The sequence below is a fragment of the Rhinatrema bivittatum genome, chromosome 12 (assembly GCF_901001135.1).
Source record: "Rhinatrema bivittatum chromosome 12, aRhiBiv1.1, whole genome shotgun sequence".
In the NCBI taxonomy this organism is placed as follows: Eukaryota; Metazoa; Chordata; class Amphibia; order Gymnophiona; family Rhinatrematidae; genus Rhinatrema; species Rhinatrema bivittatum.
The window spans coordinates 34,694,048-34,720,544 of NC_042626.1; the positions used below are offsets into that span (position 1 = coordinate 34,694,048).

Here is a 26,497-nt window from a genome sequence, read left to right on the forward strand (position 1 = left end):
GTGGTTAGGCATTGCAGGAGGAGCCAGAGTTGGGGGCAGGCATGGGACTTAGGTGCAGACTTTTGGATTTTCAGAAGTCTGGAAGTTTACACAGAGAAGTTATGCAGATGGGGGTGGAAGGGAAATAGAACCAAAAGGGTACTAAAGGTACTAAAGACTTTTCTTGTTTTAATTATAAACTTAGTATAGTTATGTTAAAGAATTAGGGATTATAATTATACATTGTATTTTTTTTCTCCCATCTATTACTTTACTTATTTTATTTATATTTATTGATTTTGTTTTTGTTATGCAGTTTTTGTTTAGTTATCTCATTTAATCTTTTATTTTGAAGTTGTGAACTGTCTTGGTAAGACTTTGTCTGTGAAAGTCGGTATATAAAATGTTTTAAATAAATAAATAAATACGATAAGTATGAGAGAGTGAGGAAAAAAAAAAGTGTGAAAGCTTGCTGGGCAGACTGGATGGGCCACTTGGTCTTCTTCTGCCGACATTTCTATGTTTCTATGTTGGGAGCAGATGTGGCTTCCTGCTTGTAACTTGTGTGTGCGCACTATGGGGACTTTATCCCTGGGATTTTCAAAGTGGTTTTATGTGCATAACATCGCTTTGAAAATCATCATCAGATTCTGCGTGTGACAGGTATGCGCAGGATTCACTGCTCCACGTGGTGTTGTAAAATTACCCTCCTGGGTAATCAGCTGTTTACAGTGTAAAAAGGGATGCTGAAAATTATCATCACTGCGAGGGAAAGTCCCCTCACTATGAATAGCATGAGTACTTTTCACCTTTAGCAAAGAAAAGGGATGGGGTTAGGTCAGGGGAGGGAAAACCCACACCATGCTTTCAGTTTGAAAGCCCCGCACATACCTTTTGTGTGTACAATTGCACTTCCTTCAAAGTAGGTGCGAATGTACATGGGTCAGTACTTGCTCTGCGCCGCTGGCACGATTTGCAAAGGGAAACCAGTTCCCCTCCCCAGCATAGCTAGTCTGAAAATCGCTCCATTAAAGTGCTTCACCCACAGAGGTCGAAAATTAACTTTTCATTTTAAAAATGGGAGGTGAGAAGAAATGCCCACGCCACAGACCAAAGATGGCAGAGAGCTGGAGGGTTTGAGTTATTCATAGGAAATTACCCTTTTTGCCTTTGATTTCTATAACATTTTTTTATGCCTGCGACTCATATTGTAAACGCCCAGTTGAGGTCATGTGACTTATACTTTGTGAGAACCCCCCCCCCAGCCGTTGTACTCAATAAAAGGATGTTTCTGAGCTCAAGAAGGGCAACCAGAATGGTGAGAGGATTGGGGCAGCTCTCGTATGAAGAAAGGCTGAAAATGTTAGGGCTTTTTAGCTGGAAAAAGAAAAAAAAACACTGAGGGGGCAGGCAAGAGAGGTCTACAAGATCACAAGTGGAAAGAACCAAGCCACAAGCAAGTGGTTTGTTTTCCCTGTGCAAAACTACAAGGACCAAATAGCATGCCCTGTACGTTAGCAGTTTCAAGACAAATACAGGCTAACATCATTTAGTCAGTGGGTGGTTAAATTGTGGAATCTGCTGCCACAGGAAGTGGTCGCAGCAAGCAACGTCGCAGGAAGAGTCTGGATGCATTCCTGGGAGACAAGGACATAAACAGATATTGGGGAGGGGCTTGGTTATGCCACAATTATATATCCACAGGACACAATTAGATGAGCTCTGGTTTAGGTCTGTTGGGTGTTACTAGTAACTCTGGGGCCACACTAGATGGACCATTGGTCTGACCTAGCTTGGCCATTCTTGGGTTCTTAAGCTAATGGGTTTTAACATTTCCATAAAAGGTTTGGCTAGGTCTTTTGACAGCCTGAAAGACTTTGCACTGAATCCAATGACAAAAGCTTCTTTCCTTTTTTTTTTTTTTTTAAAACAAGGCCAACGGTATCAAATAGTGGCAGACTTTCTCGCCAGTCAGGAAACTGACTATTTATGTAATCTCACTGAATATATGAATGCTGATACTTCTAATTTTCCTACCCACCATTCTGAATTCTGATTTCCCCCCATGAGTCCATGGTCTTACTGTTTAATTCTTGGGCCTACTTCCTGCTTCCTCCAGTGGAGACTGGCCTGGATTGCTGGTCAGGGAGAGTTCTTGAAATTGGCTGTTCTGTTCACGGCGGCTTTTCTTGTTCATGACACAGGATACCTGGTACGAGTTCCGCGTGCTGGCAGTCATGCAGGAGCTGGTTAGCGAGCCCAGTAACATTGCTGGAGTTTCCAGCACAGGTAAGCAAGATTTTGGGGGAGGTGGGTTAACCTCTGTGTCATACAGTTTCTCCCATTCATTGCACTGAAATACAGGCAATGACATACAATTTAAATTTCTCAATTTAATTTTTTAACCACTCACTCTGAAAATCGTAGCAGATAACAAAATAAAAACACACATAAAATATATAAAATGATATACTCGCACTCGGCAGGGAAAACCAGCCCAAAGGGCACTGCTTCAATGATATAGTGTTGCTTTCTAAGCAATGGGGTATAATCAGACAACAGTGCTATATGTGCCTGGCAATGCCTGGCACTATCGATATGGCAACACAGCCATATTAGGTTCTATCTTAGGAGTTACCACCCAGGAAAGAGATCTAGGCGTCATAGTGGATAATACATTGAAATTGTTGGCCCAGTGTGCTGTCTTGATCGAAAAAGCAACCAGAATGTTGGGAATTATTAGGAAGGGATTGGAAAATAAAATAGAGGATGTCATAATGCCTCTGTATCGCTCCATGGTGCTATCGCACCTTGAATAATGAGCGCAATTCTGGTCACCGCATCTCAAAAAGGATAAAGCTGCATTGGAGAAAGTGCAGAGAAGGGCGACCAAAATGATATGGGGCATGGAATGGCTGCCCTATGAGGAAAGGCTAAAGAAGTTAGGGCTGTTCAGTTTGGAGAAGAGACGACTGAGGGGAGGGTATGATAGAGGTATACAAAATCATGAAAGGACTTGAACAAGTTAATGTAAATCGCTTATTTATTCTCTCAGATAATAAAAGAACCAGGGGTACTCCAAGAAGTTAGCAAGTAGCTCATTTAAAACAAATTGAAGAACATTCTTTTTCACTCAGTGCATAGATAAGCTCTGGAATTCATTGCCAGAGGATGTGGTTACAGCATTTAGTGTAACTAGGTTTAAAAAAGGTTTGGATAAGTTCCTAGAGGATAAATCCATAAACTGCTATTACAGTAATTAATAAGCAGTTGTAGCTTGTGATCTGTCTAATGTTTGGGTACTTGCCAGGTACTTGTAACTTGGATTGGCCACTTTTGGAAACAGGATACTGGGCTTGATGGACCCTTGGTCTGATCCAGTATGGCATTTCTTATGTTTTTATGATACACATTATAAACAACACCACAGCACTAATGCACAAAGTGATGAAAATGCACATTGCAAGTGATAGCACCAAACATTGTTATATGCACATGGCAGTGATACACAACTCAGATATACCACAGAACAGTGTCTCCTGCCTATAGTAGCTTTGTTTGCACAGCATAAATGACACTAAAACACAGTGTTACACAAACAGCAGTAATACATAGAGCAAATAATATCCCAATGCGGTCACCCACAATTATAAAACACAGAACAGGCAGTATCTTCACAGCTGTGCTAAAATGAGCAATGTTTTCACTCTTGCCTGTGAATAAAATCACCTAGTGCAGTGCTTTTCACTGGGGATTTAAGACTTGTCCCAAAAGGCTTTTTAGTTTAATGCTTGAAGTGGGTCATCCTAATTCGAACACGACAGTAAAGATACACTGCCTGGTCATTGCCGTCAGTCAGCGTCACAATCCTAGCCAGAGATAACCCTGCCTCTCACCCCTTCCTCTCACCCCCTCCTCCCCGCTTTCAGTCCAGACAGCACGTCATCTGTACCGATATAGCATGGCCAACGAAACCTGAACCGCCACTGTGGAGCAGTAGCGCCCTCTTCTGGTGATCAATAGAAAAGGAATTGTGAGAGCCCACAGATTGAACTGCCTCCCTGGGAGTTGCTGTGTGAGGTGTGAGAAGCTGCTAAATTATCTTCCAAACCCATACGAGATTATTCCTGTTCCAGGCTTTCATAGTCGGCGTTCATCTCCCATATAGATGGAATTTCCTTGCCAGGAAAAAAATCCAAACTGATTAGTCAGAGTAATCAATTTGCCATTTACTGATCCACAGAACGCCTGTATTCTTTGGGAGTTACTGAGAAGTACATCATTCTCTCTTCAGAATGCCAAAATGAAGCCCTGTGGACTGGCTTCTAGTTCTTAAGACTGGAAATGCTGTCAGTGCTTTCTTGGGTTTCCCTTTCGGTTTTTGGACCCAGTAATTCCGCCTTTCTCCTTTTGCTTCCAGCTCAGTCGGAACCATGACTGGGATCCAGGTGCCAAGAGCTTTCATTGGCAACTACCCGGGGATTTTTCTCCTATTCCCTCCCGCTGTTCTTAGTCTGGTCATTGTAGCTCCTGAGGCCTGGGATTTATGTAGCAGGGCTCCTTCTGGAACCCTCTACCATGGGCTCTAAATCCAGCAACCAGGTCCTCGCCCAAATTGATGTCTTTACAGAATCCCCAGCCCCAGGTATGATCTGGGATGCGGAAGGAAACCAGGAGCCGTGCTGCCACTAGGCCGGCCTGGGTTTCCTCTCCGCTAAGATCTCTCTATTCTTTTTTCTGGTGGTATTTTCTCTTCTCTGCTATGCCCGGGCGTTCAGGGGAGCAGGTTGCGATGTAATCAGTGGCTTTCCCTTCTTGTCCTCCTCCAGATATATTCCCACCGCCTGACCTAATGGATGAGGGTTTGGCTCGGCCGGTCCTGGCTGGAATTGTCGCCACAATTTGCTTCCTGGCAGCTGCCATTCTGTTCAGCACGCTGGCCGCCTGTTTTGTCAACAAGCAACGCAAACGCAAACTGAAGAGAAAAAAAGGTGAGGAGCAGGGGTGTGTCCGTGCGTGCTCATCATGCCAGCACCCTCATGAGTTTCATAACCTGATACTTCAGAGTTTAGATAATGGCCAGGAGGCATTTTTCATTGGAAAAGAAGTTCCAGGAAGAGAGGGGTCAATGATATAAGATTGGATGGGGCTAGAAGGAGGAGCAATTTAAGAGAGCATTTCTCTGCAACGGGCGGTAGACGCTGCAAGCATCTCGTAATGGGCGTGGCTGGAGCAAAATCTGTAACCAGATTCAGGAAAGCACGGAGGGTCTTTATGGTGTCAAAGGTGAAAGGGGAACAAGAGATTAAGTAGGGTCTGTGATATTGCAACAGGAAAGGATAATGGTAGAGTAGATGGATGATGCATCATGTTCTTGTTTTATAGGAAGAGCGTTACCACTTAATCACTTCCATGCACTTCAGTGACATCATTTTTTTTACAGCAGCACATCTGTATTTAAATGATGAGTGAAGTGACAGGTTGAGTGGCATATGCACATTTGTTTAGAATGTGGGAAGAGGTGAAGGGTCAGCAGTTAAATTTTGTACTCTCCTCCTTGTGCCAGTACTGAGTTTCATTTGTGTGTTAGCCACAAAATGTTCTAGGGTAAATTCATCTATTCTGAGTGGCTGTCTGGCTGGTTGAAGAGGGAAGAGTGGCCAATGAGAAATGAGTTGGTACTTTGCATTCAGGTCAGGAATTGGTCACTGTTGGGATTGGTTGTCATCCTAAGTAGACAGCTAAGGCCTGGTGATGTAACACTCTTCTCCCCATCTGACTGGCCAATACAGGTATGCCCGCTATCCCCCTTGCTATTTGCCTTGTTCATTGAACCTTTGGCTCAGAAAATGAGGGATTCCCCTGCAGTGATGGGTATCAGTGTGGGGACATATTCATCTAAGCTAGCTATGTTCGCTGACGATGTTATTTTGACTTTGACGGATCCTAAATTTTTTTTTTTAACTTTTTTTTAACTTCTGGGGCTTCCGACTTAATATCGTCATGATATTAAGTCGGAGGGTGTACAGAAAAGCAGTTTTTACTGCTTTTCTGTGCACTTCCCCAGCGCCGGCAGAAATTAACGCCTACCTTTGGGTAGCTTGGCTGCACATTTTACTTACTGTATCGCGCGGGAATGACTAATAGGGCCATCAACATGCATTTGCATGTTGCGGGCGCTATTAGTCTCGGGGGGGTTGGACATGTGTTTTCGACGCACTATTACCCCTTACTGAATAAGAGGTAAAGCTAGCGCGTTGAAAACCGGAGCACACTGTACTGTATCGGCCTGATACATAGATGAGGCACAGAGTTGCCATGAACAAGGTGCGAAGCAGAAAGCCCTTTCACCTGGTCTCTAAATAAAGGGAGGCTACTATTTGCTGTGCCCTTGTCATCGTGTGCCAGTCCTAAATTCATTTCTAATTCATATTTATTTATTCATAATTTAATTTTTTTTGAGACAGGGATATATTGGACTAATTTTGCTATAGAATTTGCCAGTTTGTAAATACATACAAGAAATACTTGAATGACCCTCTTATGATTCCTTAAAAAATTGAGCCCCTGCTGCCATCTGCTTATACTTTTCATAACCGTTTTTTTTGTCTCCCTTCTGTTTCCTTTAGACCCACCTCTCTCGATCACACATTGCAGGAAAAGTGTGGAGTCTCCGTAAGTATTTGGTTGCTGGATGTCTGACTAGGCCTGTGGTATAATAGTTATGACTATAACTAGCTGGTGTGGCTGTTTTGAAACTCCTAGAATAGTATTTTTTGTCACATATGCTTCCTAGATTTTATATATATATAACACCTCCACACATCCATCTGCTCACCTCTTCACCTCTGCCCTCTCTTCCTCTCCTCCATGCAGTGTCTGTTATCTATCAACCAAGCCTACATGGAGAGGTTGAGTTCTTTTTTCCCCCTTCCCTTCACTATGCACACTGCACACCCTTTGTGTACCTTTCTGTGCCTCTCTCTCATTTTTCCAGGCAGACTCTGCCCTCCTCCCCTTTGTCTCTCTATGCAGGCTTTATTTCTCACCCCACCCTCACTTCTCCCTGCAGAGCTGACTAACTGCCTCGCCATCCACCTTATCATATAGGCTCTCTCTTATGATTTGCACCTCTTCCATCCTATACTGTTCTTGCTGCAATAAATTTGACTGAAAGGTCTGTTGGGCTTGCATAGCCAATGATGAGGGATGTATATGAATTATAATATTCAGGGTTCCATTTCTCTTCTTCAGTACACTTGACCACTGTGGCCCTCTTGAGTATCAGCTATGAATCAATCATCAGCTTGCAAAATTTTATTAGCTGTTGAGCCATATATTATTTCTGTAGAGTCTCCATCCAACAGTTTCTCTCTCCAGAGACTGGAAACCACTCTGAACAGTTTTCTGCTTACAGATGTTAGATGCAGTGCAGAGATTATGCATCAGTTACAGCTGTTAGAAATGCATTACAGATATTAAATAAGTTACAGATGAGGTGCTGAAGTTATTGATGAACTAAATTATAGATAAAGCAAGGACACATTCATTGACCACTTACCATGGAGCTTTATATCTTCCCACCTACCTGCCTTCTTTTTCCACTATAGGTTTTGCAGATCTTTGATCTTACTAATGCAGTATTGTGATCAGTGATGTGTTTTCTTTATAAGCTGTAGAAAGTCACATATTACAGCTAAAGTGCAGATGTTGTGTGACACACTACAGTTTAATTACAAATTTTAAGATATTGGTAGATGTTTCGGGAGAGTTAGAGTTAAGGTGCATTTGTAAAAGATTGGTGTAGCTGCCACAAGTGATGCACAAAAGTTGATATTACAATTTGATTGTCAGATGTTGAATGATTGGCATTAATTCCACCAATTTATCATGTTTCTTTCCTCTTTGTATGTGGCTCAGGTTATCCTCTGGAAAGGTGAGTCCTGAGAGCATCCGGACTCTGCGAGCTCCCTCTGAATCTTCTGATGACCAGGGCGTGCAGGGGAAGGAGAAGGAGCTGTCTCTCTACAAAAAGACCAAACGAGCAATAAGCAGTAAGAAGTACAGCGTTTCGAAGGCGGAGGCTGAAGCTGAGGCCACCACCCCCATTGAGCTCATCAGTCGTGGGCCAGATGGGCGCTTTGTTATGGATCCTTCCGAGATGGAGCCCTCGTTGAAGACTCGCAGAATTGAAGGGTTCCCCTTTGTGGAGGAGACTGACATGTACCCAGAGTTCCGCCAGTCTGACGAGGAGAATGATGACCCTGTGGTTCCTTCTTCCATTGCTGCCATCAAATCCCAGCTGACCCCTCTGTCCTCCAGCCAGGAATCCTACTTACAGCCACCAGCATACAGCCCAAGGTTCCAGAGGTCCATGGAAGGAACAACAGTCCTGGAAGGCCGGTTACAGGCCACTGGCCAAACCAGACCACTGGTTCCCAGGGGCTTCCACCACAGCCAATTTTATGGATACCTCAGCAGCAGTCCAGGTGAGATGGATCCCCCACCCTTTTACATGCCAGAGGTCAGTCCACTCAGCTCTGTGATGTCTTCACCACCTCTGCTTCCGGAGGGACCTTTTGGACACCCCACAATTCCTGAGGAGAATGGTGAGAACACTTCCAACAGTACTTTGGCTCTGACCCAGACTCCAACAGGGGGCCGTTCCCCTGAGCAATGGGTGCAGGCTGATTTCCCCTTCAGTGAACTGGAGGCTCCGCCTGTGGTGTTCTCACACCAACACCACCAGTATGATCTAGCTGAGTGTATACAGTCAAAGGCCATTCTTCCAAGTGGGATCCCTCTCTCCTCCTTCCAGGCTCCTGCCTCCTACCCTGGCATTCTACCCCTGGAGGCACCAAAGAGTTGGACTAGCAAGTCACCCAGTAAAAGCAAACCTATGCAACTGGTGAGTCATGGGCAGCTAAGACATACCAGTCAAGGTATGGGCATACCTGTGTTGCCTTACCATGAGCCGTCCGAGACCCTTGGCCCCAGCGGCACAAGCACATTCAGCCTGGATACCAGGTGGTATGAACCCCAGCCCCGACCTCAGTACAGCCCTCGGCAAGTTAGAAGGACAGAGTCTAGTTTACATCAGGTGGTGCTACAACCTTCCCGGCTTTCACCTTTGACCCAAAGCCCCCTCAGTTCTCATAATGGTTCCCCAGAGCTGACTGCACGTGCCAGGCCTCGACCAGGACTAATCCAACCGTCAGAGATGTCAGAAATCACCCTTCAGCCTCCTGGGGCAGTCAGCTTTTCCAGGAAATCCTCTGCATCGACAGGATCTCCAGCTCTGAGCAGCAGGGGGGCAAGTCCTAGCTACAGGCCGGCCATGACTTTCACCTCATCGGTTACCAGACACCCATCCCAGTGTTCCTCTCCACCCATGGAGAGCCGGGAGCCTTTTGGACAGATCCATTGTCAGAGGAGGACAGGAGAAGACTTCCGACCACCAGAACCCACAGCGACAACAACATGCACTTCAGGGTAAGTGTGGAAATACATCCCTCCATTATTTAGATATCCAAGATATGGCTGGGGCATGGTGCAGCATCCTTTCTCCAGATGAGCCTTGATGGCTAAGAGAGATGAACGTGAGGTTTCTGAGAAGAAGCTCATGGTGTAGGCACTGAGAAAATGCTGTTGTGCGAGCACTTACATGTCAGGCTTCTGCCCTGGCAGGGCACTGCTGTGGGAGAGCTTACACTGCTGGAGTCTTAACGAGTGCAGGATGCTGTTGGGCAGATGCTTATCTGGCTGTCATCCAAGCTGGCAGGGCACTACTGGTGGGAAGCTCACAGTACTGGATTCTTAGATGGTGCAGGGCACTGGGGAGGGAAAGCTCCCATTGCAGGAGACTAAACCTGAGAGAGCAATGCTGCAAGGATGATAGGTCTGTGCTTATTTTCTTGTTGTTGTAAATCTTGATAAGCCTTGCTATCAGTCTTAAATGAGCTGTACACTCTTTTATGCATAATTCATCTTGCTAGTGCTGTCAGTAGTTGTCAGAGGTTATGTGATGTGTGGAGAGAGGTAACTGTAAAAAAAAAAAAAAGTTTGGGATGCTAATTGGTGAGCATATTGTGCCTTGTCACATGTGGTGTAAGGAGCAAGAATGCCCTTTTAGATATTTTAACCAGTGAAATACATCTTAACCCAAATTCAGATAAATTCAAATGCCCACGTTTAAGTCCCTGGGTATTCTTGGTCCTTGATATTTTCCATTGGCACAGTGAGAATTGTATGGCCAGCCCCTTTAGCCCTTCTCCGTTTTCCTCAAACCCCTCATTATTTCCGAAGTGCAAGACCTGCACTGGGAAGACAGAAGAGCACTTGAACCGTGCATGACAAGGAGGCGTATGGTACGATGCATTCATTGGGTGTTTAACGGGCCAATAGTTCTTCCAGGATGTCTACAGAGGGGGGTTCTCTCCCATGACATGACTGGGTCACCCTCTGGCTGGGGCATGTACATGGCAGTGGTGACTAAGATGCTTGAAAGACCTCTAGTGCTTGGTATTCTCAAATCCTGGATAACTTGATGCTGACCCGAGAACAAAACTATTCTACTATTAAGACACTTAAAAAGAGAAGCTATTGTGGCAGATTCCTGTTCGCAGAAAAAACACTTTGCATCAATGTTTAATTCAAGTTCTGCCTTAGAGATTTCCTGCTGACAAAAACTGGGGTATTTTCACTGATGAATCTGCCATGCAAAGAATTGGCAGCCATATTAATCTTGAAAGAAACTGAATTCTTTGCAGGTTTTGATATATTTTACTGAATCAGTATAAGAATTATTAAAGATGATGGACATGAGCTATTGAAAAGCCATGGCTCCTGTCTTCAGATGGGACCTCTAGGGAGCTAGGGGGACTCGAAAGCTCATGCAGAGCAGTACCTTTAGATAAGTCTTAGGCCGATCCAAAGAAAGATACCACAAGTTGTGAAAGGATCCATAAATCTAAAGCTGTTTATGCTCTGGAGCATAATGTTGATACGTTTGCCCTTGTGTCTTCACGCCAAGGATAACTTGTAAGAGGAATCTACAATAATTCTGTTTGAGGTTTGGAATGACACGGGAGTGTGATGCGATGGTCAGGGTATTTATCTGCCCAAAACCTGGAAACATTCGCTCCTGGTGATCTTGTCTTTACGCAGTCTCTGGTTTGCTTCCTACTTTTGATGTATTATTTTTTCTTAGATGTGGTTTTTTGGTTTTTTTTGTTCCTTTGAAGTTGTTGGGTTTTATTTTCCTTTGGCATGCTGCTGACGTATCTGCAGAGCATGGCTCCTTGCGAGTACTCTAACTGCTTTGCTTTTGATTGATCTCAGCTTATCTGGGCAGCGTTGTCAAGACGAGCTCCTCCTCAGCTCAATAGGGAAGGGTAAACCATGTCTGAAGGGCGTGGGGAAGGGATAGAGGGCAAAACAGGGAGATTCCTCATCTCATCTCTTCCTTTAAAGGGGAAAACATTAATTAAAAGCTCAGAGCTGCAGTCAGCACCAGCCTCTGGTTTCTATTAGAAAGCTATAAAACCCAACAGAAAAGGAAGTAGCTTTTGCTTGCTTTGTTTTATGTTTGGGATGTTTTAGAAAGGACCAATGGACTGATCCAGGAACAAAGTGGAGGCTGCAATTTTGATCTTGATTACATTTTCTTGAATTCAAATTGGAAAAATCTCTGAAGGTTTCTTCCCAGACTGGGGAGGTCCTAGGAATTGATTTACAGTTGGAAATGATGATTTTAATAAGTGAATGGGGAGTGGCGATGGTGGGGAATCCTAGGACTTCAGGAGAGGTGTTTTGGCGGCTTTGTTGTGACTGAGCTCACATAAGTAAACCCCAGAGCTGTTTCAGTCCGATTGTGGTAGCATCACTGACAAAAAAAAAGTCAATGGCTGGAATGCTAGTTCTTCTAGAATGTGTACACTGAGCAGGGACAACGCTGATCGAGTAACTGGTGGAAAGGGACAGAAGAGAGAAGCCTTTGGTTCCAGTGCAAAGAGAGCATTTCTCTGTTTTCCCATACATGATACAACTGTGCCTGCCTTCTGTACGCTGAGACAGAAACGGCTAATACATTTCACTTCATTTATTTAGATTTATATTCTGCCGTTCTGCCACCTCAGGTACAAGAGGTAGTTCCCTGGCCCCAGAGGGCTCACAATCTAAGTTTGCACCTGAGGCCATGGAGGGTAAAGTGACTTGCCCAAGGTCACAAGGAGCGACAGCGGGGCTCGAACCCTGGCTTCCCAGCCTACTCCTCTAACCACTAGGCTACTCCTCCGAATATCTTACAGATATTCCAGGGAGCCTTGTTGGATCAATATTGAAAGATCTCCTTTGCAGTTGGCCCTTGAATGGCCTAGCCTGTGACCTTAATTTACTGAACCGAACTAGTGAAGCAAGGAGTGGGGGGATTATCACAAACATTGCTACCGGAAGGTTAATAAATTCTGCTCTTTAGTAAACAATCAATCTCCTAGATAATGCTGCAGAGTACCTTTATTTTTAGTATTGAGTACAATAAAATTATCAGTGGACAAAGGCCACCATAGCTTTATAACAAACCAGTTGAATTCTTTATGGGGCAATTTTAAAATGGTCTGCGGGGACTGCAAGCTGACTTTCAAAGTGAAATTGGAGTTTCCCACTGAAGATAGGGGCCAGTGGGCAGGAATGGATTTTGCCTATAGCTACTCCTAGGGTGGTGCTGCCCCCTCCTCCTCATCCCAGACCTCTGGTTTTCTGAGGCTCTCCTCCAGCAGCAGACTTTGACCCTGTGTGCTGCTGGTCCTCTGATTCTAACTTAGCAAATGACAGCAGATATAGACCAAAAGGCTTGTCTCGTCTGCCCAGCAATGATTTTATGTGCATTGACCCAAAGTAGATCAAATTCCCACATGGAGCCCAACCCACAGTCCCGTTGTATCCCCTTTCGAGTTGCAAATGCTGCTCCATGCAGGTTTCCCCCATTCCATCCAGGAAGCACAATTCAGCCATGTCACTGCCCCTAGCAGCATCACCCAGTGAAGACTGTGCAGCCCTCTTGCCACCCAGGATCGTCTGCATCTATCCCATGCTTTCTCGAAGACTGCCATTGCCCTTGCCATCACCACCTCTTCCAGGAGGGCATTCCGCCTTTTGATCCTGAATTTACACCCCCCCGCCCCCCCCCCCCCCCAACACCACCACCACCTTCGCCCAATGCAACCAATCTCTGAGCTCCAGCTCCGGTTCCGGTGGTACTGTTATCCCAGAGCAGCATGCAGAGATTGAGTAAGCCCAGCAAGGGCAGGGACACTCCAGTGCCTGCGAGTGCAGGGCCATGGGCTTACTTTGGTGTCTGTATGATGCTTTGTGATAACAGCGCTGTGAGAACCGGAGCTGGATCTCCGCAGTTGGTTGATGGCGGTGGGGAGGGAAATCAGATTGAACCGGAGGCCTGTGCAGCGTAGGGAAGAGTGATGGGATGAGATTCCGAGTCTGCAGAGCGGCAGGAAATTTGCCGTCCTCCTAGGCCTAGGGGCAGATTTTAAAAGCCCTAAGCACGCCGAGCCTATTTTGCCTAGGCCCAGCGATGCACGGGGCTTGAAAAAGGGGTGTGGGCGGTCTGGGGCGGGGGTGTGGCCAGAGGCCTCCGTAGGGCGTCTAGGGCGGGGGAACGCACACAACACGCGGCCGCCGTGCGCAACCTACACCTGCCCATAGGCAGGCGCAACTTGAAAAATAAAGGTCGGGGGGGAGGTTTACGTAGGGCTGGGGGGGGCGGGTTAGGTAGGGGAAGAGAGGGGAAGGTGGAGGGGGGCGGAAGGCAAGTTCCCTCCGAGGCCGCTCTGATTTCAGAGCGGCCTCGGAGGGAACAGGAAAAGCCATCGGGGCTCCCCAAGGGCTCCGCGCGCGCAAGGTGCACAAGTGTGCACCCCCTTGCGCACGCCAACCCCGGATTTTATAACAAGCACGCGGCTGCGCGCGCATGTTATAAAATCGGGCGTAGATATTAAAATCTAGCCCTTAGTGTGCCTGTGCCTAAATCTAGCCAGCTAATAGGGGGAAAAGTAGATACTTTGTACTGCTCCCTTTGAAATTTATCCCATCAAAACTACCACACATATTTATAGCTTCTAATGCATGGGCTTAGGTTTTGTGGGGGAAAAAATACATACACAGTTTTGAAAATACAAAGGTATGCACATGAATGCAAACCCCTTCCCTTCCACGCTCCCTGGAATGCTTCCACTCATGCAGACCCGATGAGCTCCCCCTTTATCCACTTATCGGGTGGGCGGTTTTGTAAAAAAGCCATTTCCTTGGGTAAATAATTTTCAAAAGGACATCTGTGGATAAAACAGCATTTTCTGTGCAATATTGGCCTTCTATAAAATTCCCCTTCATGCATGCTTGTATATTGTCTGGGACTGAGCGGGGATATTCCTTGAGGCGGTGTTGGGGAAGGGGTTGGCACTTGGGTGCACACTTTTGAAAACCCAAAAGTCCGTGCATACGTTTTCCTGAAAAAAGTTACGTACAGGTGTAGGCGTGCGCAGGTAAATTCAATGGGACAATTTTCAAAGTGGACTCAATGCCTGTTAAAATTGGTCTAACTTATATGAGTGTTTGCTGTGCCATTGAGGAGTAATGGTAACAGAATTACACTCCGTGAGTGCAATTTTCAAACAGCCCGCATGGATCCGCGGGTGCTTTGTAGACTTTATCTCAGATTTGCAAAGCAGCCTTTTGCGTAGATGTCCACTTTGAACATTCCCCGGTGTTCCCAGTGCACACTCCAAAGTATGCGCACAAAGTTACACCTGTTCCTGTGCAGGAGTCATTTTGTGCGTGCAGATTTGGGTGCACACTTTCAAACATCAAAAAGTACGTGCGTAAATCCTTTCTCTCCTCCCCCAACTCTGCCGTCTCTTTCCCCTCCCCCGAATTTATCTTATAAGTGTACATAAAAGAACAGGCATCATCGTCCCTCACTTACTTTTAACAAGCCCTGGCCCCCAGATGATTTTCAAAGGATGATTTACATGCATAACCTGTGGTTTTTATGTGCGTAAAATCCAACCCTAGATGTGGTAATAAAATGAGTGCTTGAGACTGTTTATGACCTCTGTGAAGCCCTACCCATTGCTGTCAGTCATCTATCGTGAACACTGCTAAGAGATCATGAGGCAGGTGGGGATATGGAAAGGAGGGGAAGCCTTAGGTGGCTTTTTTTTTATTTTTTTTTTAAATTTCCCTCTCTTCTCATTAGGTAATGACTGGGGATCCCAGATCTCCCCAAACCCAGATACTCACAATACCTCTTGTTAAGGGCAGGCAGTCTTGAGATTGTATGGATCATGCAGTTGCCAGATCAAAGCTACTAAATTTCCTTTGAGCCAAGCGTTCTGCGACTCTGTTTCTAAACTGGAAAGATTTTAGCTGTAATACCATTTAGGAAGAAAACCCAGTGATGCCAGATCTAAAGCTGGTTTGTCCTGTGACTCCCATCACCAATGGCCATGCAGCCCTTGCACTTGCATTGCAGGGCATGACTCCCAGGGCACCCGTAGGCCTGCAGGAAACTCTGGACCTCAGCAGCTCTCCAGCTACGCTGAGCACAGTTTTACCCCTTCTAAAGGTAGCTCCTGAGTGCCGAACCCCTATGTGCGTTGCATGCAGTTTTACTTGCACAATTTGTGCCTCTGTCACCTTGCATCTTTATCATCTTTTTTTTTTTAAAGATCTCTACTCACATCTTCCTATTATTTCCTCTCTGATTGCTTCCCTGCCCACTCTAAATTCCCTTTGCTATCAGCATGGTGAAGCTCTTTGTGCCAACAAGCTGTCTCGTCTGCTCGATCTGTATGCAGGACCTTGATGGCATTGGCACTGCTTTCCTAACAGCCTTTGGACACGACCCGAGCCCTCTCTCTTTCAGCAGGGCCGTGGTGAACGTTAAGTGGCCTGAAGGCTTGAGCAGGCTCGGTTCTGTCAGAGCTCATCATTCCTGCTTTGGAAAGTTGCTGTGGTAGGAAAATAAATTGAAATCCGTGCATGTGAGGGGTAGACTGGAGCAGCCTCATGAAGTCGAAATCATTTTATTTTGAGTTTTGGAAACCCACTTGAGTAAGCTCCTCAAAGAAAGTAGCGGCGTTGTAGGGCATCCATGTACCTCCTGGCTCCAATGGGTTAGGCTTTGCTGGTTAAGGAAGATGATCTTGCAGAAGGTTGCGTTGAAAACGGCTGCTGGACTGACAAGTTTCAGTGAGGGAAGATTAAAAACAAAAACAGCTTTAAAAGCCCTGGGCCCTTTATTTAATTACTTTTGGTAGTGAATTATATTTGTTTAACTTTTTTTTTTTACTCACCAGTTCTCATAGAATCTCCACCTTTCCTAATGCTTCTCTGCAACACTGCAAGCTTGCAATTTATTCGTCCCATTGCTTGGATTTTGGAATGTTTATTTGGCCAGTTGTGGAAAGCTGGAGGCTCCGTTTCAAAGCGATACACTTCTTCACCTCCACGTCGACGATTTTCTAGAGCTGTTCATCAGATTTTGTTTTTCATTCCCTGGGGGTTTAGACCCAGCATGTTACCATGGACTAACTTAGGAGTCACTCGTAGGATCTGGTCCATTGTGCCAAGCCCTGGGCATTTAGAGGGTAATTTTAAAAGACATTTTCATGGGTAAAGCACTATCTTTGTGGTAGTGCAGTACCATGATAGTGCTTTACCCACAGAAATAGCCTTTTATAAAATTGCCTACCCGATACGCAGATATAAATGTGTGCAGAAGACTCGTATATTGTACTGTGACCCACAAGCGGGAGCAGTGTTCAGGGGTTGGGGTCTGGGCAAAACTAGCCACATTAAAGAGCAGGTGTATGTGTGTGTGTGGGTAATTTTGCCAGAGCAATTTCCAAAGCAAACTTAATGCGTGCAAGTTTGCTTTGAAAACTGGAGTAACTTCAGCATGCAACAGCCTGCAAATTTATGCAGGCCATTACAAAATGACTCCTTTAGGAGTACATTTTCAAAATGTTTATGCCTGTAAAATTGGAAGCTGCACACACAAGTAGCATGTACTTTTGTAACTAGTATTTGGCAAGGACCCAAATTATGTGCGTACATAAGAACAAATTTGAGATGAAGGCAGCAGTCCAGCACCAAGAGGGGGGCCTCCCAGTCTTTTGCATCGAGTGTCTCATGTATGATTCTTTTACCCATGGGTGAGAAATTGTACATGTGTATCTGATGCAGAGAGCTCCTGTCTCTCAGAGAAGAAGTCCGATCTCTGGAGGCTAGAATGGTAGTCCTGGAGGAGCTGAGGCAGACAGAGGTATATAGATGAGACCTTCAGGGACATAATAGCCAAGTCCCAGTTCCAGTCTGGAAACCCTAGTGCTGCCTTGGAGGAGAAAGGTCTCATGATTGGAGAGCATCAACTTGGTGAAGCAGGAAATGATCCTGTAGCAAGGACCTGCTCTCCAGGTGATGCATCGTCCTCTCACACCAAGGATGTGTCTCCCAGGGCTTCTGCCAAGGAGGGAAGGTTTAAGTTGGCCATCATAGTTGGTGATTCGATTATTAGGCATTTAAGTAGCTGAGTGGCTGGTAGGTGTGAGGATCGCCTGGTAACATGCCTACCTGCTGCAAAGGTGGCAGATCTCACACGTCACCTAGATAGGATTTTAGACAGTGCTGGGGAGGAGTCTGCTGTCGTGGTACATGTGGGCACCAACAACACAGGAAAATGTGGGAGGGAGGTTCTGGAAGTCAAATTTAGGCTTTTAGGTAGAAAGCTTAAATCTAGAACCTCCAGGGTAGCATTCTCTGAAATGCTCCCTGTTCCTAGTGCAGGTCCCCAGAGGCAGGCAAAACTCTGGAGTCTCAATGCGTGGATGAGACAATGGTACAAGGAAGAGGGATTTAGTTTTATAAGGAACTGGGGGACCTTTTGGGGAAAGAGGAGTCTTTTCCGAAGGGATGGGCTCCACCTTAACCAGGGTGGAACCAGGCTGCTGGCACTAACATTTAAAAAGGAGATAGAGCAGCTTTTAAACTAGAAGGAAGGGAAAAGCTGACAGTCGCTCAGCAGCGCATGGTTCAGAGGGAGGTATCTTCAAAGGATACTAATAAAGCAATTGAGTTAGGGCATCCCAACAGAGAGGTTCCAATAATAGGAAAAGTAGTCCAAGTGCCTATAATTAAAATCTCATCTGAACTAAAAGATTCCAATTTATTCTTGTCAACTGAAAACCAGAATGTAAATACAAACAAAAAACAAAGAGGAGCATCTTGTTGGTAGGGTGGCGCTTTAGGTCTGAGATGACATCGCGACCAAAAGTGTATTACATCCATATCTACAGAATCATAAGACCTCCCGGTCTATTCAAAGACACCTCTCTGAGATACTCCTGTTGCTGTGTCATCCGCCGGTTAAACATGAGATTATTACCAAACTTTTAAGCTACAATATTGGAGACCTTCGGGTCCAGTTTACAGCTTGCTGTAAGTTTACTTTTGTCCCACGATGGTTCCAGTGCTGGCACTCTTCCGGTTCTACAGATTTATTAATACATGAGAAAGTCTTTGACTTCACATTTTGAAGTGTTTTCAAGTCCTTCAACGCCTTGATGCTATATTCACTGCTGTGAGTTGAGCTGCACACTTATGATTAAGTAATCAGCTGACATCTGTCTGCTCCCATGAATCTCAAATTTTGAAAACTCTGGTCCCCCTGACGCAGCCTGACGTGAAACACGGCTGTGTTGTGGTCTTCCAACTATAAGCATTGGTCTATTGTGGTACTGAATACTTGTGCACAATCGATGTGTGCACAACAGAATAAAAAACAATTTTGCTTGTTAAACTGTTATTGCCCAGTTTAATTATTTGCCGCACATTAATTTTTTGCTAATGACATAGAGTCCAACAGGATAAAGATCCTGCATGAGACTAAATGCACAGTTGAATCTTTATGGGTAGAAATCCCTTGTGTGTCAGGGAAGAGTATTGTGAAAGGAGTATACTACCATCCACCTGGCCAAAATGATGAGACTGACAGTGAAATGCTAAGAGAAATTAGGGAAGCTAACCAAATCGGTAGTGCAGTAATAATGGGAGATTTCAATTACTCCAATATTGACTAGGTAAGTGAAATGTCAGGGCATGCTAGGTGGATGAAATAAATGACAGTTTTACGGAGCAGTTGGTTCAGGAACCAACGAGAGATGGAGCAATTTTAGATCTAATTCTCAGTGGAGTGCAGGATTTGGTGAGAGAGGTAACGGTGGTGGGGCTGCTTAGCAATAGTGATCATAATATGATCAAATTTAAATTAATGACTGGAAGGGGGACAGTAAGGAAATCCATGGTGGTAGCACTAAACTTTCAAAAGGCAAACTGATAAAATGAGAAAAATAGTTAGAAAAAAACTGAAAGGTGCATCTACAAAGGTAAAAAGCGTGCAACAGGCATGAACATTGTTTAAAAAAAAAAATACCATCCTAGAAGCACAGTTCAGATGTATTTCATGCATTAAGAAAAGTGGAAGGAAGGCACAATGATTACTGGTATGGTTAAAAGGTGAGGTGAAAGAGACTATTTTAGCCAAAAGATCTTCATTCAAAAATTGGAAGAAGGATGTATCAGAAGAAAATAGGATAAAGCATTGGCAAGTTAAATGTAAGACATTGATAAGACAGGCTAAGAGAGAATTTGAAAATAAGCTGGCCATAGAGGCAAAACCTCACAATAAAACCTTTTAAAAATATATCTGAAGAAGAAAACCTGCGAGGGAGTCAGTTGGACCGTTGGATGATCGAGGGGCTAAAGGGGCACTTAGAGAAGATAAAGCCATTGCGGAAAGATTAAACAATTTCTTTGCTTCGGTGTTTACTGAAGAGGATGTTGGAGAGATACCTGTTCTGGAGAAGGTTTTCATGGATGATGATGATTCAGATCAACTGAACCAAATCATGGTGAACCTGGTTCGCTTGATTGACAAACTGAAGAGTAGTAAATCACTTGAACCAGATAGCATACACCCCAGGTTTCTGAAAGAACTAAAAAATGAAATTTCAGACCTATTTCAATTGATTTGTAATCTATCATTAAAATCATCTGATGTACCTGAAGACTGGAAGATGGCCAATGTAATCCCAATATTTAAAAAGGGATCAAGGGGTAATCCGGGAAACCATAGACCGGTGAGCCAGACTTCAGTGCCGGGAAAAATTGTGGAAACTGTTATAAAGAATAAAATCACAAAAAATTTAGATAGACATGGTTTGATGGGACACAGCCAGCATGGATTTACCCAAGGGAAGTCTTGCCTCACCAATCTCCTATATTTTTTTGAAGGGGTGAATAAACATGTGGACAAAAATGAACCGGTAGACATGGTGTATTTGGATTTTCAAAAGGCATTCGACAGTCCCGCTTGAGAGGCTTCTAAGAAAACTAAGAAGTCATGGGATATGAGGCGATGTCCTTTTGTGGACTGCAAGCTGGTTAAAAGTCAAGAAACAGAGAATAGGATTAAACGGTCAGTTTTCACAGTGGAAAAAGGAAAACAGTGGAGTGCCTCAAGGATCTGTACTTGGACCAGTGCTTTTTAATATATTTATAAATGATGTGAAAAAGGATACGATGAGTGAGTAATCATATTTGTGGATGACACAAAATTATGCAGAATAGTTAAATCTCATGCGGATTGTGATGAATTGTAGGAGAGCTTTACAAGACTGGAAGTTTGGGCTTTCAAATGGCAGATGAAATTTAACGTGGACAAGTGCAAAGTGATGCATATAGGGAAAAATAAGCCTTGCTATAGTTACACAATGTTAGGTTCTGCCTTAGGAGTTACCACCCAGGAAGGAGATCTAGGCATCATAATGGATAATACATTGAAAATGTCGGCCCAGTGTGCTGTGGCGATCAAAAAAGCAAACAGAATGATAGGAATTATTAGGAAGGGAATGGCAAATAAAATGGAGGATGTCATAATGCCTCTGTAAAAAAAGTGCAGAGAAGTGCGACCAAAATAAGGGGCATGGAACGGCTGCCCTATGAGGAAAGGCTAAAGAAGTTGGGGCTGTTCGGTTTGGAGAAGAGACAACTGAGGGAGGATAAGATGGAGGTCTACAAAATCATGAAAGGACTTGAACAAGTTAATGTAAATCGCTTATTTACTCTCTCAGATAATAGAAGAACCAGGGGCACTCCAAGAAGTTAACAAGTAGCTCATTTAAAACAAATTGAAGAACATTCTTTTTCACTCAGTGCATAGTTAAGCTCTGGAATTCATTGCCAGAGGATGTGGTTACAGTAGTTAGTGTTACTGGGTTTAAATAAGGTTTAGAAAAGTTCCTAGAGAAAAAATCCATAAACTGCTATTAATTAATAAGCAATAGTAGCTTGTGATTTACCTAATGTTTGGGTACTTGCCAGATACTTGTGACTTGTATTGGCCACTTTTAGAAACAGGATACTGGGCTTGTTGGACCCTTGGTCTGACCCAGTATGGCATAACTTATGTTCTTATGTAACTAAAGGCTCAATTTTAAAAGTGTTGTTTACTAGAGATGTGAATCTGAACCGGAATCGGTTCCGATTCCGGTTCTGATTCACATCGTTAATTTTTTTTTTTTTGTGCAGCCCGATCGCGGTTTTGTTTATCAGCTGCGCTCGAGCCGATAAACAAAAAAACCCACCCGACCCTTTAAAACTATTCCCTTAGCTTTCCCCACCCTCCCGAACCCCCCCCCAAAACTTTTTACAAGTACCTGGTGATCCAGTGGAAGTCCCAGGAGCGATCTCCCGCTCTCGGGGCCGTCAGCTGCTACTAATTTTATTTATTTAAAATCTTTTCTATATCGTCGCTAAGTTATATACCATCGCAGTGGTTTACATGTAGGCACATATTTAATGTAGGTAAAAGTGTACTATAGTACATTCTAACAAGTTCCGTCAAAAGTTTGGTTACAATATATCATTAGACAAAATAATTTTTAGAGAAGTGGGTCATGACCGAGTGTACTGAAGGTATTTTCACGGGTAAATTTATCATACATGGTGTTATCAATATGCTTATTGCAATGTGTAGTTCATGGACTACTCTACTGTATTGTCCTAAGTACTGTGTGTCGGTGCTTATCTGCCTATTCCTGAATAATTTCTATTCTCCCGTCTCTTTGTAAAATGCCTGTTTAAAAAGCCATTTTTTAAAAACGTTTCTTAAATGCCTTGAGATCACTTTGTAATCTGATCTCTGGAGGCATTGTGTTCCAAATTGTGGGTCCTGCTAATGATAAGGCCCTGTCACATGGTAGGAGTAATGGACGGCCGGCGCCTTCTTTAAAAATGGCGCCGGCCATCTAGTGCTCCTACCATGTGACAGGGGCCGGCCAATGGCATGGATACCCTGTCACATGGTAAGGGCAAAGGGCCATCGGCGCCATTTTGATTAGTGGCAGCCAACGGCCCGAGAGCGGGAGATGGCTCCCGGGACCCCCATGGACCACCAGGTACTTGTAAAATGTTTTGGAGGGGTTCGGGAGGGTGGGGGAAGCTAAGGGAACAGTTTAAAGGGTCGGGGTGGGTTTAGGGATTGTTTTGGTGTTCCGTTTTTCCCGCCCTCCCCCAAAACGATAAGAGAACCCCAGGAACAAAATCGTGGGGTTCTCTTATCGGGAGCCTCCGATTTTCTGACAATTTTGAAAATATCGTCCGATTATTTTCAATCGTCCGAAGCCCGATTCACATCCCTGTTGTTTACACTAAAATGCTCACATGGGCGAGTATCTGGTCCGCACGCCATGACGCATGTTGGGAGCGAGGCATGGGCATTTCGGGTTGGGGGCCAACAGTTATGCACTTAACTCCGTATTTTAAAATCGTAGACCACCGTGCGCGGCGGCTTGTTAGCCATGCAACTGTACCACTGCTCCTGATGAGGAGCAAGTCTGCAGATCTCCCGTTTTTGGGCTTACACGACAGGGAGAGGGATCCGGGTCAACTGGAGGGCATGCAGGATGAAGAAGCAGAGGGGTCTCGATGACCTCAAGATTGACTGGTGGACTAATCTGAGAAACGTGTAAAGTCCCTGGAGCGAGCGTGTTTTAATATCCACTTACATATGCCCAGTAAAGTCTTATGGGAGCTACGCGAAGCAGGTTTGCTCAAGTAACCTTTGAAAATTAGAGCATAGTTACACGCAGTAGGCATATTTTATATCCTGCAAGTGTGTGCAGGATTTAAAATTCAGGCATTTCTCTGCTCACGTGTGTGTGTATGGGCGCATGGGCACTTGTGTTAAAATTAGCCTATAAGTTGAAGAAGTGAAATTGCATTTGTCTTTTTTTTTTTTTTTTTGCAGTTTTTGGGTGGGAGGTTTGGCTTAAGTGGTGGAGGGGTCAGGGCAAAATGCTGAAGAATGTGGGTGAACTGGTGGAGTTGTCGTCAAACTGGTGATGGCACACTCGTGCGCAGAAGCGGAGCCCGCCCGTTCTTTATAAAATACCTGCTTCCGCGTATTTTATAAAGAACGGTTGCTGTACGAATTGGATTTGCACAGCAACCAATGAGGACCCCGACTTTTACAGTCTAAGGAAACAAGTATGGGGGGGAAACTTGCCGATGTGGCAGTTACTACCCTTAACCAATAAGATGCTTTGATGCAACTCAAACATTGCTCTCTGCTTCAACGGCGAGGCGTAACGGGAAATTTGGATTCAAACAGCAACCAACCAGGGCTCTGACTTTTATGGTCTGGGAAACTGATAAACATGGGGTAACCTATACGGCACAGCAGATATTACCATAAACTTAATGGGCAGGCTGGATGGCCCATTTGGTCCTTTTCTCCCGTTCTTTCTATGTTTCTGTGTATGACTCGGGATGATTACGTGCACATGTTACAATTATTAGGCGTGTACATACTTTTTATAAAATGGGGAAAGTATGCATTTTCTTGCATTTCAAATATATACGCATTCTGAAAAATCTGTGTATACTTTTGGGGCAGAAAGCCACAGTATTTTATAAATTGTTCGGCTCCCTGCACACAGGTGTAAAATATCGCTGTAACTTTAGATGCACTGACGCATGCACACTACTGAAAATGACTCTCCCTGAGCAAAATTCATTGATTGAACAGAAACCCAATATCACTTAGCAGCAGGGTTGCAAAGCAAAATAGTTCCGAACGCATACTGAGTGTTACCCATTTTTAAAGAGAAAAAGCCATGTACAGATCGGTTTGCATTACTCTTTCCCAGGTGGGTAGGTATAAACCTATGTCTGTGAGATTTAACTAATATTAAGCAATGTTCTGACTCCCTTCTCTGCTCCCTAATTGTTCCTTGAGTGCTTGAGGATGTCAGCATGTGTAAAACACAACGGTAACCCTGTCCTTTCCAAAGCCTGTGTGGGATCTAGCCACCTCATCACAGTGCTGATAGGATGATCTTGCTCTGATTTTACTTACTGAGGTCTAGAAGTTATTTTTTTTTGCATGTTAGGCAAAACGGGAATATATTCCACGCTTCCTGGACAATAATTATCCACCCATGTTTAATTTCACTTTGAAAGGTTGATTCTATTAGACACTTGGTACAACAATATTGGTAGCGACCAGTGGTGGCCGTACCGCAGTACTGATGCATGTTGGTAGAGGTGTAGAGGTCAGGTCTCCACGGTTGGTGCACGCTGCTGCACAACACGGCGCTGGTCACACCTGAGACAGGAGCTGAAACGATGTCACTTGGCACTGCCTCATGAAGCCCAGAGCCGCCATTTTTATATCACTGGAGACGGAATAAAAGCGAGTGGGCATAGCTCCTGCCCTTTTCAATGCTGCCAGACCCCCCACAGAAGGGGGGGTCCAGGGTGTTTCCTGGCCTCATCAATTTTTTTAGGGGGCAGGAAGAGAGGAGATTAAAGGGCCTGGGAAGGCCCCGGCTAAGCCCAGCTGGGTAGGTCCAGGCCTCAAGTGTATTTTGGCTGGCGGGAGGAATGTCAGAGTTGCTTGGGGGTCTCTAGAAGGCCTTTTCCACCTCTCATGAAAATGAAAATACCCAGTAATTTTCAGTTATTTTCATGAGAGGCCATTTTCAGTTTGTTCCTTTCAGAACAAATTAAAAATGGCCTAGTTTAGCATGTTTTTTGCATTCATTTTAAACAAATGCACATCCCGAGCATATAGGCATGTTTTCTGTCATATTACGCAGCCTTGGATGTTCCTCTGATAGGCTTTCCATTTCAGGCCTTTGTAGTTGCTGCTCTTTGTTCAGTGTTTGTGCTTCTCCTCCTCTTCAAGACATTGCAGTTGGATTCTGATTGTTTTCCTAGTGGACGTGCTTAGAATTAACGGACTGCTACGCAGGGGTCTCTTGTGCAGTGAGCTGATATTGCTTCTGTAGAGACTGGGGTTCATGTTTAGGAGATATGGGTTTCTACCAAGTTTCGATGCAGGTAATAGTTATTTTCTTCATCATAACACTACCATTTTACCTAAAAAGAGCATAATATCATAAGGGGGGCAGACATGGGGTTAGTGATAGCCCAGTGCGTACAAGTTTCATTGAATGTGAAGACTGAATTCCTTCGTCTTAGGAGAGGGCGGATTCTCCAGATCAAAGTTCTTTTCTATTAGTGGAGTAGTGTGAGGATGAATTGAATCCCAATCCTATCACCCCTTAAGAGAGGAATATTCCAGTAATAGGTGAATCTGTACAGTGAATTCTCCTTATGTGAATGCAGCGTAGTGGAAAGCTTTTCTTGCAAATGGATTTTGCTTCCCTGCATTCAGACGCAGAATTGTACATTTTTGAATTCCATTGGACTTCTGTTTCCGTCTCTGGACGAGAGCAGGCGATGCATTGGCAGAACAGTCTGGAGAGCATGAATTGCTACCATTCCAGGAGAAGCCTTTAAGGTGCAGTGACATGAAAAACTGCTGCAAAGGAGAATATCTCTGCTGGGTTTCACTGAAGGGAAAGGGTTCCAGAGAAGTGTTTAATCTCCATGTTTCTATTGAAGCATGTTACCTTCTGAAGGGGCAAGCTTTTGGTGCTTTGGGCATATTCTCTAGCCCTCTGTCCAAGACAGAGACAACACTCTAATATACATTATACAGCTGCTTTTTTTTTTCAGTTCTGGGGTCTGAGTTCTCTCCTAACACCCTGTGCACCTGGGCTGTAATATTCTTAACATTAGTGCAGCCTGGATTTTCCCATACAGGACTAACGTCCATGGTGAATTATCTACAGTTTAGGGTAAGGAAAGCAGCTTCTTGGTATTGCTTATCCTTCTCCTTTTAAAACCCCTAAATTCACTTGTGAACCAAATTTTGAAGTCTTCGTGGTGAGAAACATGGCAACCACATTAATCATTGTTCTTGCCTGACCGTTTGCTAGAAGTGCTGAATCTGGGTTCATGGGGACATTGGAGGGAGCTCATCTCTTCAGTTGAGGTTCAGTTGAGGTTAAAGTGTTTACATGGTGGCAATATAGCA

At 44.5% G+C, this 26,497-nt stretch overlaps 1 protein-coding gene across 1 annotated transcript in view; it reads left to right on the forward strand.

Annotated features, from left to right (window-relative positions):
* The window catches only part of IGSF9B (immunoglobulin superfamily member 9B), a 186,379-nt gene that overhangs the window by 136,969 nt on the left and 22,913 nt on the right, over positions 1 to 26,497 (forward strand). The window contains exons 15-18 of the mRNA XM_029573724.1: positions 2,184 to 2,268; positions 4,809 to 4,970; positions 6,609 to 6,654; positions 7,900 to 9,471. Coding sequence (XP_029429584.1) covers positions 2,184 to 2,268; positions 4,809 to 4,970; positions 6,609 to 6,654; positions 7,900 to 9,471 — 1,865 coding nt within the window. The remainder of the gene's footprint in view (positions 1 to 2,183; positions 2,269 to 4,808; positions 4,971 to 6,608; positions 6,655 to 7,899; positions 9,472 to 26,497) is intronic.